The sequence below is a fragment of the Nicotiana attenuata genome, unplaced genomic scaffold, assembly GCF_001879085.1.
Source record: "Nicotiana attenuata strain UT unplaced genomic scaffold, NIATTr2, whole genome shotgun sequence".
Taxonomy (NCBI): Eukaryota; Viridiplantae; Streptophyta; class Magnoliopsida; order Solanales; family Solanaceae; genus Nicotiana; species Nicotiana attenuata.
Genome location: NW_017672191.1, coordinates 113,121 through 125,474, shown reverse-complemented (window position 1 = coordinate 125,474; position 12,354 = coordinate 113,121). Strand labels below are relative to the sequence as shown.

Sequence of the window (12,354 nt, the reverse complement as noted above, 5' to 3'; positions counted from 1 at the left end):
AAGTCCCCGAGGAGGAAGGGCCCCCCGAAGATCAGGCTGCCGAAGATCGGACTGCCGAAGGTCAGACCCCCGAAGATGTTGTTCCAGTGGATGTTGCCTCCGAGCAAGTGACCCCGACAGTAGACTAGGTCCTTTTAATTTCTTTATTTTGTGTAAGGGCTCCATGGGGAAGTTTTGTAAATGTGCCTTGTGAATACAAAGAAACTTTTATTTCGACCTTGGTTTGTGACGAATCTCATTTTCCTTTATTTATGGAGAAATCGCTTGTACGACCCAAATTATCAACCTGAGGGTTGGTTCGAATGTAGAACGCACTGAAACCTTAGGTCCTTTACTGATTAACATGATGCCTCTTGAAGTCTTAGGTAATTCTCGAGCTTAGATCGAGCTTGTAATGATGCAACCCTCGGGCCTGGGTTGAATAAGAAGGAGGTCTGGGCCCCTATTTTCCTGATCTCTATCCGTTTCGGCCCCGCGTTTATTAGCGTAAGAAATGATTGGGACCTCGATTTTCTCGAGTCTTTTAGGATGATGTCATATCCGTGATGTGAGCACTTGAAATGACCGGAAATGTCATGTCAATGCTTTTCCCCAGAATATCAAACGTGTATCAGTGCTGGTCGGCCAATTGCGCTGCCGAAATCGTCACCGCCTTTCACCGCCTTTCTATAAATACAATGCTATCCGGTTTGAACAAAGATTGTGTTCATTCACCATTTTTACTCTGGTTCTTTCCCCTCTCTATTTTTTCATCTAATCATCTGCTTCTATGATTCTAAACCTGCAAACTCCTAGTCACATGGCAGTAAGTATAGCAGTTACGCCAAGGTTTTTCTTTTCGAAGCTTCGATTCGAAGCAACGAAAAAGGGGCACAAAACCCTTCCCGTATCAGGAGATATGCGACCTTTTCCTTGTCGCTCATATCTTTTATCTTTAATCCTGGTGTGGAACTTCATTCCTTCTGCTTTCCATGGAGTGAGGTGGCACTATCATCTACTAACTTTTGCATCCCACACTGGTATAATGCCTCAGGGAGTGGCTTTAGGATAGTTGTGCTGACAAGACCCATACTTGCCAAGTTTTTCACCAGGCCATAATTTTCTCCACTTGTTAAAAGCTTTTGCTTCTTGATAGGCTATAGCCTTTACTTCATCTATTGCTGTCTCGGAGGAGGTTCCCGAAGGTGCCGCTCTCGAGGATGTGGCCCTAAAAGTAGATTAGGTTCTTGGCTTTGTTTTTTCTTCCTTATTCCTGTGTAAGGACCCTTCGTGGGCGTTGTAAATATACTTTGTAACTATCTCTTGGAAATATAAAAAGATTTTAACTTGTCTCGTCTTTGGCTTGCGCTGAATCTTGTTCATGTTTGTTGAGAATTTGATATCTTAATTTAAATGACCGGTTCGAGTTCTGGTTTGGTTCATGACGGCCTTTGGGTTTCTAACCAACCAATGTTATATTCCTTGAGGCCTCTGTTAGCCCTTGAGCTAAGCTTAAATTGATGTGAGTAGGAATTCTTGAGTCAAGAGCAAGGTCTCGAATCTGACATAAAGTTATGCCTTAGACTTCGTGGATAGTCCCCGAGTGAGAATTTTCTCGAGCTCGGATAGCCCTTAGGGCTTAGTGGTCGAGTGAGTACTTGCTCGAACTCGAACTAATGTTAGCCCTTAGGCTTCGTGGATAATCCCCGAGAGAGAATTTTCTCGAGCTCGGGTAGCCCTTTGGGCTTAGTGATCGAGAGAGTACTTGCTCGAACTCGAACTAAAGTTAGCGCTTAGGCTTCGTGGATAGTCCCCGAGTGAGAATTTTCTCGAGCTCGGGTAGCCCTTTGGGCTTAGTGGTCGAGTGAGTACTTGCTCGAACTCGAACTAAAGTTAGCCCTTAGGCTCTTTTATATTGGCCCTTAGGCTCTTATGCATCGGCCCTTGGCTCTTTAAGTTAGGGCGATTCGGCCTCCAAAATGGCTATAATTTTTTCCTCTTTTTGGCTAAAAGTCTTAGTGAAAATTTTGTATGCCTTAGCACGTGTTTTTTGTACCCGTTCAGGTTTTCCGAAGGTTCGATTGATTGGAACCTCGTTTGTAATTTGATATGTAGCATTAATCGAATACCTCTTGAGGTTTTTCGAAGGCTGAGGTTATCGAAGCCTCCGCATTATTCGAGGGTTGATTATATCGAAGCCCCTTATGATTTGCTTTTGCCGAGGGTAGCCTGATTTAACCGATTTTTCGAAGTATATGAAGGCCTTTTAGTTTTATAGCGGAAGTCAAATGTCTCGAGCCGCATTATTTCGGCCGTAGCCTTTTATATGACCGTAGTCTTTATGGTCGTAGCCTTTTATATAGCCGAAGCCTTTTATATGGCCATAGCCTTTCGTCCCCGAGTGTGACGGCCTTGGCCTTAATATCGAGGGGATGCCTCTTTGAGGTCTTTTAAGTTCGACTGTTCGATGAATCGTTGTGCCGATTGATGACAGTCCCCGAGTATTTGAGTACATTCGGGGTTTTGGCCCTTGAGCCGTTAAATGCGAAAATAGTAGACTTCTTTGAAGCACAAAGTGTTTTGATATAATAAGGACGCTTCTTTAAATAATCGATACATGTGAACATGTTTTGCTGCTGGGGATCGACAATTCTACATGGACACGGTTCATTTGACCGTTTGGCCCGTTAACAACATTCCCTTATCGAGGCCTTCATTGGCATGAATTGATTTATTCGAGAATGCGTCTTTCGAGGGTGATGCCCCCTAGTGTTCGAGGCAGATTAAAAAGAAGCCTCGAATACTTTTTGGATATTCCTTGGGTAGCATACAGATGTTGCCTCGTTAATAACCTTGTCAGTAAAACCCATTTGGGATAAAACCCATTCTAAGGGAAAAAGAGTGCAATGCATGCTTTAAAACCCAAGGTCTTCAAGCTGAGAGGTGCCTCGGAGTTTCCAAACGAACATCTGCAAGGAGTTAGTTTTGAATACAAATGGAAAAGGGGAGAAGATCATAGCTCAGCAGTAATAGCGTTTGAGCAACGATACATTCCAATTGTTTGGTAGTCCTCGACCACCTGTTCATCCATCGCCTGTCCCTCGGGCTCCACCGAGGGTATGAGCTATGATTGCTATTTGGTCACTGTTTCGTTCTTTGATTTTTCCAATGTGGATGGTGTCGATGCCGGCGCCAAGTCGTGTACTGCAAACATCTCCTTAGCTACATACTACTCTCCATATACTGTTTTCACGCCATCCTTTGTTGGGAACTTCATCATTTGATGAAGGGTCGATGGCACTGCCCTACTGCTATGGATCCACGACCTTCCAAGCAAAGCATTATACCTCATGTTACCTTCGATGACCTGAAATTTGGTATCTTATATGGTTCCGGCCACGCTAACTGGGAGGATGATTTCTCCCTTCATCGCTTCACTTCCCATGTTGAAGCTATTCAAGACTCGAGGTGCCGGTACAATTTGATCGAGCAACCCGAGCTGCTCCACGACCCTCGACCTGATTATGTTTTCCAAACTACCTGGATCCACGAGAACACGTTTATCTCGAACTTTATTTAAAAGGATAGAAATTACCAGTGCATCGTTGTGAGGCTGAGATAAGGCCTCGATGTCTTCCTCGCTAAATATGAGGGTGTCCTCGGGCATGTAATCCCGAGTCCGCTTCTCCCTGGTGATGGATACTCTGGTACGTTTGAATATGGGTCCCTATGGGACGTCGACTCCACCGATGATCATGTGAATGACGTGTTGAGGTTCTTCAGGTTCCCTCTTCCGTTTGCATCTCTTTCTCTGAAATGGTTCTTGTCCCGGCCGCTGAGAAATTCTCGAAGATGCCCCTCGTTGAACAACCGGGCTACCTCTTCTCTAAGCTGGCTGCAATCCTCGGTCTTATGCCCATGAGTACCATGATACTTGCACATCAAGTTGGGGTTCCTCTGAGAAGGATCCGTCTGTATAGGTTTGGGCCATCTAGTATCTCTAATTTTACCAATGGCTGAGACGATACCCGAGGCATCGACGTTGATGTTGTACTCCGATAGTCGGGGTGCTTCTGCCGGTCCCAAGTGTCTATCAAACCCGGTTTTGCTCATGAGTCCTCGTGAACTTTGGCCTCGATCTTCTCTTTGATTGTTCCGAGGTATATTACGCCTTGAGATATTCCTTCAATCCTCGACGTAAGGCTTATATCTTTCCTTATTCGGCCTTGACCTCTTGTCTGTGTTTCCTGACTCCTTTGCTAGTAGCCTGCTTGGATAAACTAAGCCCGAGAGGGCTCCCAAATGATCATCCTCAACCCTAATTTTTGATTGGTACCTGTAATGCACATCCGCCCAAGTCACGGCGAGATACTCGATCAAGTTCTGCTTTAGATGCTTCGAAGCCATCGAACTCCGTTCATTTAGTCCCTGAGTGAAATCTTGTACGGCCTAGTCATCGGAGACTGGCGGTAACTCCATCCGCTCTGACTGGAAGCGAGAAACAAATTCCCTCAGCATTCCGTTCTCCCTTTGCTTTATTTTGAATACATCGGACTTCCTCGTTGCGACTTATATGGCCTTTAGAAATGAGTCTGCCAACATGGCAAACGAATCAATAGAGTTCTGGGGTAAGTTATGGTACCAAATCATGGCACCCTTAGACAGAGTTTCCCCAAACTTTTTTAGCAACACAGACTCAATGTCATCGTCTTCCAAATTATTTCCTTTGATGCCACAAGTATACATGGTGACGTGCTCATTGGGATCACTGGTCCCGTTGTATTTTGGGATGTCTGGCATCCGAAACTTCTTCAGGATGGGCTTCGGAGCCGCACTTTGGGGGAATGGTTTTTGCAAGAACTTCTTTGAGTCCAGTCCTTTCAAAATCGGAGGTGCTCCCGGTATTTGGTCGACCCTCAAGTTGTATGTTTCCACCTTTTTGTCGTTGTCCTCAATCCTTTCTTTCTGTTGAATCGATCCTCTTCGTGAGTTTCTCGAGCATTTTCATGACGGTGGGGTCAGTTCCTGAGCCGTCGATCTTGATCTTTTCGGCGATGGCTCAACACGATGAGCGGTTTCTGGCCCTGCCACGCTTGGAGTCTTTTGCTGACTTTGCAACTGAGCGATAGCAACTTGTTGCGTTTGCAACATCTCAAAAATCACTTGCAGACTAACATCTATTTTTCCTTGAGCCTGTGTCCTTTGAGCGTCAGGTTGACCTCCTCCGCGTACACTTCCTTCGACATCAGTGTCCGAATCGTCGTTCACAACAATGTGTGAACCAACATCGACGGGGTTTGGCGCTGGTGCTACCCCAGAGTTTAGCGGTGGCACACCGGTCCCTGCAGTTGTGGCATTGTTTTCTCCATGAGATCCGAGATTGTCGTTTCCATGCACGGGTGCGTTTGCTGAGCTAGACATATCTTAGCCTGAAATCAAAGAATCTTTGACAAGAAAAAGTGTGAAGAATATCGTGTGTTATCAGAAAACTAGCACTAAAATAATCATTATTATCTTCAGCCCCACGGTGGGCGCCAAACTGTTTACCTCAAAAAAAATGAGTAAAAATTAAAGATAATTTGTGGTTTTAAAGATATGTGATTTATTCCAATACTAGTAATATACAAGTAATATTAGGTTTAAGTAAGAAGAATTGATGAACCAAACCAGTTTGTTAGAGCAATGGGGACCTCGAGCTCGACTATCTCGGGGGCCTCGAGGTGAGCTAAGAGTAAGCAAAGTATGAACAATAATGTAAAAATGATAAAATGGAAGAACAATTAGGGAGCACAGTAAATGAGAAAAGCATAGTAGAATATTCTATTGCAGTGAGTCAGATGATTTTTACAAAGATTGGGGTCCCAGTTATGTAGAAGGGGAAAACCCTAATATAGTACATTTTCAGTTATGACAAAGAATTCTATTGGTACAGCTGTATAACAACCTAGTACGGAGTTGTACCATCTCGTACAAATCTTATCCCTTAATTTATACCCTGATCCACATATCCTTGAGAAATTCCCGCTCATTCTTGATTGTCATCGAAAATGTACTGCCCTCAAGGCAAATCATGGCGGGTCTTCGATTTGCTCCCCCGAGGTATGCATTTTCCAATCAGATTTGGTCTTTACTTCGTGCTACCCCGAACTCGAGCCCGGGGTTCCATTCAGACCTCGAAATCAAGCTCTCTGCTTTTGACCGTATGTAGTAAATCATATCAAACTTGACAAACGAATTTCCAAAAAAAAAAGTAAACACCATTTTCTTGACCGTTAAAGAGAAGTTTGACATTATCTTGGGTAATTGCATTCCTGATAAATTATTGATTGAATGTTTGATATGTTTATCTGTGTATGACCGCATCGCATGTATTATTCTTGTTTGAGCTTGTTGTTATCAATATACAATGTGAATTAAGCATATTAAACTTCATATTATTGTATTTGCTGGCCCTAGTAAGTGTCGGAGTCGACCCCACGTCACTACTCCTGCGAGGTTAGGCGAGATACTGGGTACATATTTCTATGTACTCATGCTACAATTCTGTACTTGATTGTACAGGCTTTGAGGCAGGTGCATCTGGCCATCAGTCCGGTGCATAGAGTGGACTCCTCAGCTTGAGACTTTCCGGTGAGCTGCCCTTTTGAGCCGTTCTGCAGCAGCTGGAGTCTTTCTTTTGTCTTTATGTTTCCTGTCTATTCCTTTTTCAGACAGTAGTATAGTATATCTATGTATATTCTACTAGATTGCCCACGCACTTGTGACACTAGGTCTTGGCACACACATTAGTAGACTTATGTTGTTTTGGCTTGTCTTCATGATTGAGATTTGCATTTATTACTTCCATTTAAATATGATTCAATTTCTAATCTATAATGAAAGTTATCATGTACTAACTACACAAATGAGAATTTACTATTTGATTAGTGTTGGCTTGCCTAACAATGGTGTTGGGCGCCCTCGCGGCCTAATATGCAATTTGGGTCATGACAACATGGTATCAGAGCACTAGGTTCACGTAGGTCTCACAAGTTATGGGCAAACCTGGTAGAGTCTTGCGGATCGGTACGTAGATTCCTGTACTTATCTTCGAGAGGCTATAGGGTGTTAGGAAACTACTCTTTATTCATCTCATATCGTGCAGTTGATGGTGTACTAAATTTCCTTATTCTATTCTCTCACAGATGGTGAGGACACGTACGGTGGACGTTCCAGACCTGGGAAACGCTGCTCCCCTCGTTGCTGGAGGCTAAGGCAGAGGCCAGGGAGGGCACCGGCCCGAGGTAGGGGACGAGGGTGTCCGAGAGCTGCCCCAGTTGCACCACCGGCGGAACCAGTAGGGGATCCCATTATCGAGGAGCAGGGCGAGGTGCCCGCAGCAGAGCCTGCCTTGGCGGATTTCATGACAGCACCTGGCTTCTAAGAGGTCATGGGTCATATGCTGCGGTTCATGGACTCTATGACTCAGGCTGGTTTATTTCCAGCAGACCCAGCTACATCTGAGCCAAGAGGGGGAGCACAGACCGCCACTGCTTAGGCTCTTGGGCACGCAGGTGCCATATACCAGACTCGGGGTACACTACCCGCGGGCGGTGCCCAGCCAGTTTCAGTAGTGACACCTGAGCCCAGACCAGTTGCGGACGGTGATTCACAGAAGTTGTTGGACAGATGGACTAGGCTACACCCTCGTATCTTCGGAGGTGAGCGTCATGAGGATGCCCAGGGTTTCATTGATAGGTGCAGGGACAGAATGCACAAGATGTGGATATTGGAGTCCCATGGGGTAGATTTCACCGCCTTCTAGTTAAAGGGCAGGGCCCATAGGTGGTGGCAATCTTACCTCCTTAACAGACCACCAGGTTCTCCTCCCATGACTTGGGATCAGTTTACATGGCTTCTATTGGACAAGTATATTCCACCCTCTCAGAGGGAAGAGTTACGGTGTCAGTTTGAGCAGGTCGAGCAGGGTCAGATGTCTGTGACCGACTATGAGGCGAGATTCTCTGAGTTGTCTCGCCTTACACTCATGATACTTCCTACGGACACAGAGAGAGTGCAGAGATTTGTTGTGAGGTTACACCCTGGTATTCGAGCTAGCATGGCCTGAGAGGTTGAGATGGGGACTGAGTATCGGCTAGTAGTGGAGATTGCTCGGAGGATTGAGGGTTACCGCTAGAGGGGTAGAGAGAAGTTTCAGCAGGACAAGAGGACCCGATTCTCTGGAGAGTTTAGAGGTGCCCCATCTAGGGGCAGAGGTTAGTTTGGGAGGGGCTATCCCAGCAGGTCCCCATATTCAGCACCACCACCTCCTCAAGGTGCTCCAGTGAGGCCTTATTTCAGTGCTATGTCGGAGATTTCTTACCGCCCACCAGCTATTCAGGGTTCCTCCAGCGGGTATTCTAGTCATCAGGATTCTTCCAGTGCCTACTTCAGTGCTATACCAGAGAGTTCATACCGCCTACCAGCCATTCAGGGTTCTTCTAGTGGGTATTCGGGCCATCAGGGTCAGGCTTCAGGACAACAGTCTATGGCACCACGGGGTTGTTACGAGTGTGGGGATCCAGGTCACATTAAGAGGTTTTGCCCCAGACTTCGGGGCAAGGCAGTACAGCAGGGTCATCAGCCTATGATTACAGCACCAACCGTCCGACCGCCTAGAGGTGGGGAACAGGTTGGTAGGGGTCGTCCTAGAGGTGGAGGCCAGTCAGGGGGAGTTCAGCCAGCTACCGTTCAGCCAGGCGGAGGCTAGCCAGCCGGGACTCCAACTAGATTCTATGCTTTTCCGGCCAGACCAAATGCAGTGGCCTCAGATGCCATGATCACAGGTATTATTTCTGTATGCGGTAGGGATGCTTTGGTATTATTTGATCAAAGGTCTACATATTCATATGTGTCATCTCTGTTTGCTTATTTTCTGGATATCCCTCGTGAGTCTTTGGGTACTCCTATTTATGTGTCCACTCATGTGGGCGATTCTATGGTTGTGGATCGGATCTATCGGTCCTGTATGGTTAGCTTCTGTGGTTACGAGACTAGAGCGGACCTTCTATTACTTGACAAAATCGACTTTGAGGTCATCTTGAGCATGGATTGGTTATCTCCGTTTCATGCCATCCTTGATTGTCATGCCAAGACTGTTACTTTAGCGATGCTAGAGTTGCCGAGTTGGAGTGGAAGGGTTCCTCCGTTAGTTCATCTAGTCGGGTTTTCTGTTTCCTGAAGGCTCGACATCTGGTCGAGAAGGGGTGTTTGGCGTATCTAGCCTATGTCCGGGACACGATAACAGAGTCCCCAACGAATGATTCAGTGCTAGTAGTCTAGGAGTTCGCCGATATGTTTCCTTCTGACCTTCCAGGCATGCCGCCGGATCGTGACATTGGTTTCTGTATTGAGTTGGCTCCAGGTACCCAGCCTATATCTATCCTACCGTACTGTATGGCATCGAAAGAGTTGAAAGAGTTGAAGGAGCAGCTTGAGGAGTTGTTAGCAAAGGGATTTGTGCGACCCAGTGTATCACCTTGGGGTGCCCCAGTGTTATTTGTGAAGAAGAAGGATGGGACTAAGCGGATTTGCATTGACTACCGCTAGTTGAACAAAGTCACCATCAGGAACAAGTACCTGTTGCCTCGTATCGATGATTTGTTTGACCAGTTGCAAGGTGCTAGAGTGTTTTCTAAGATCGACTTGAGATCGGGGTACCACCATTTGAAGATTCGGGACTCAGATGTTCCGAAGACTGCCTTCCGTACTAGATATGGTCATTATGAGTTTCTAGGGATGTCCTTCGGCTTCACTAATGCCCCAGTTGCGTTTATGGACTTGATAAACAGGGTGTTCAGGACTTATATTTATTCCTTCGTTATTGTCTTCATTGATGACATCTTGATATACTCACATAGCCTGGGGGAGCACGAGCAGCATTTGAGAGTAGTGCTTCAGACTTTGCAAGAGCAAAAGCTATATGCTAAGTTCTCCAAGTGTGAGTTTTGGCTAGAGTCAGTAGCATTCTTGGGGCATATCGTATCAAGCGAGGGTATTAAAATGGATCCCAAGAAGATTGAGGCAGTTCAGAGTTGGCCACGTCCTACTTCAGTGACTGAGATCAGGAGTTTCCTGGGGCTAGCAGGTTACTACCGCCGATTTGTGTAGGGCTTTTCATCCATTGCATCACTTCTGACTAGATTGACCAGAAGGGTACTCCATTTCGTTGGTTCGATGATTGTGAGGCGAGCTTTCAAAAGCTCAAGATAGCCTTGACTACAACACCGGTTCTAGTGTTGCCTTCCGGTTCAGGGATGTATACGGTATATTGCGATGCTTCACGCGTTGGCTTGGGATGTGTATTGATGCAGGAGGGGCGAGTTATTGCCTATGCTTCACGTCAGCTGAAGATTCATGAGAAGAATTACCCTCTGCACGACCTACATTTCGCAGCGATTGTTCATGCTCTTAAGATATGGAGGCATTATCTGTATGGAGTGTAATGTGATGTTTATACTGATCATCGCAGCTTACACCATTTGTTCAAGCAGAGGGATCTCAATTTGAGGCAGCGTAGATGGCTTGAGTTACTGAAGGATTATGACATCACCATTCTTTATTATTCGGGAAAGGTAAATATGGTCGCGGATGCCTTAAGAAGAAAGGCAGAGAGTATGGGTATCTTGGCATACATCTCAGCGGAGGAGAGGCCACTAGCCTTGGACATCCGGTCATTTGCTAATAGACTTGTGAGGTTGGATATTTCAGAGCCCAGTCGAGTCCTTGCGTGTGTTGTTGCTCAGTCTTCATTATTGGGACAGATCAAGGCTCGAAAGTTCGATGATCCGCATTTGGCAGTTCTCAGAGAGATGGTGCTACAGGGTAGTACCAAGGAGGTTTCTAATGGCGAGGATGGTGTTCTGCGATTCCAGGGTCGTCTATGTGTTCCTAATGTCGATGGCTTGAGGGAGAGGATTCTAGAGGAGGAACACAGTTCACGGTATTCGATTCATCCAGGTGCCACGAAGAAGTATCGTGACCTGAGGCGGCATTATTGGTGGCGGCGGATGAAGAAAGACATAGTTGAGTATATGGCTAGGTGTTTGAATTGCCAGCAGGTTAAGTATGAGCACCACAGGTCAGGTGGCCTACATCAGCGGATGCCTATACCTGAGTGGAAGTGGGAGCGCATTACTATGGACATTGTATTTGGGTTGCCACGAACATTGAAGATGTTTGATGCAGTTTGGGTCATTGTTGACAGGTTGACCAAGTCGGCACACTTCATTCCGGTTGTGACTACTTATATTCATAGAGGTTTGCTCAGATCTACATTCGGGAGATAGTTTAGTTGCACGGTGTGCCTGTTTCCATCATATCAGATAGAGGCCCTCAGTTCACTTCCTATTTCTGGAGAGTCGTACAAAGTGAGTTAGGGACCCGTGTAGAGCTCAGCACGGCATTTCACCCGCAGACCGACGGGCAGTTAGAGCGGACAGTTCAGATTCTAGAGGACATGCTTAGAGCATGTGTGATTGACTTTGGAGGACAGCGGGATCAGTTCTTGCCTTTGGCCGAGTTTGCTTACAATAACAGTTATCAGTCCAACATCGAGATGGCTCCATTTGAGGCTTTATATGGTCGGCGATGTCGTTCCCCTATCGCGTGGTTTAATCCTGGTGAGGCTAAGTTGTATGGTACAAATTATAGAAGGGTGCCTTGGAAAAGATAAAGATGATTCAGGAGAGACTTCGCACAACACAGTCCAGACAGAAGAGTTACGCGGATCAGAAGGCGCGTGATGTATCATTCATGGTCGGCGAGAAGGTTCTCTTGAAAGTCTCGCCGATGAAGGGTATTATGAGATTCGAGAAGAGGGGCAAGTTGAGCCCAAGGTTTATAGGCCCGTTTGAGGTGTTGAGGTGAGTTTGGGAGGTTGTTTAGGAGCTTGCTTTGCCTCACAGCCTGTCAGGGGTTCATCCAATTTTTCACGTGTCTATGCTTCGAAGGTATCACGCCAACTTGTCTCATGTGTTAGACTTCAGCACTATTCAGCTAGATGAGAGCATGGGTTATAAGGAGGAGCCAGTTGCCATTGTTGATAGACAGGATCACCAGTTGAGATCCAAGAGGATTTCTTCGGTAAAGATCCAGTGGAGAGGCCAACTAGTTGAAGAGGCGACCTGGAAGTCCGAGGAGGACATGCGGAGTAGATATCCACGCTTATTTAGAACTTCAGGTATGAATCTAAACCCGTTCGAGGACGAACGTTTGTTTAAGAGGTGGAGAATGTAATGACCCGACTGGTCGTTTTGCTTTCTAAAACCCCGTTCCCCTAAATAAGACTTCCCGTACTTGCTTTTACAGATTTATGAGTCGTTTGGGATTTGGAAA

General features: G+C 46.0%; 1 protein-coding gene across 1 annotated transcript; it reads left to right on the top strand.

The window, feature by feature from the left end:
* Positions 1–6,049: 6,049 nt before the first annotated feature.
* Positions 6,050–8,728, top strand: LOC109212237 (translation initiation factor IF-2-like). The gene is made up of 5 exons (XM_019375865.1): positions 6,050–6,179; positions 7,164–7,348; positions 7,547–7,622; positions 8,277–8,426; positions 8,616–8,728. Exons 1-5 carry the CDS (start codon positions 6,050–6,052, stop codon positions 8,726–8,728), a joined length of 654 nt encoding a protein of 217 aa, XP_019231410.1.
* The last annotated feature ends 3,626 nt before the right edge of the window (positions 8,729–12,354 follow it).

Coding starts and splice junctions, on each gene's coding strand:
- LOC109212237 (XM_019375865.1), top strand. CDS start 6,050: ATGGCGGGTCTTCGATTTGCTCCCCCGAGGTATGCATTTTCCAATCAG. Junction 6,180..7,163: donor CAAGCTCTCTGCTTTTGACC/GTATGTAGTAAA, acceptor ATTCTCTCACAG/ATGGTGAGGACACGTACGGT. Junction 8,427..8,615: donor CTTCAGTGCTATACCAGAGA/GTTCATACCGCC, acceptor CTATGATTACAG/CACCAACCGTCCGACCGCCT.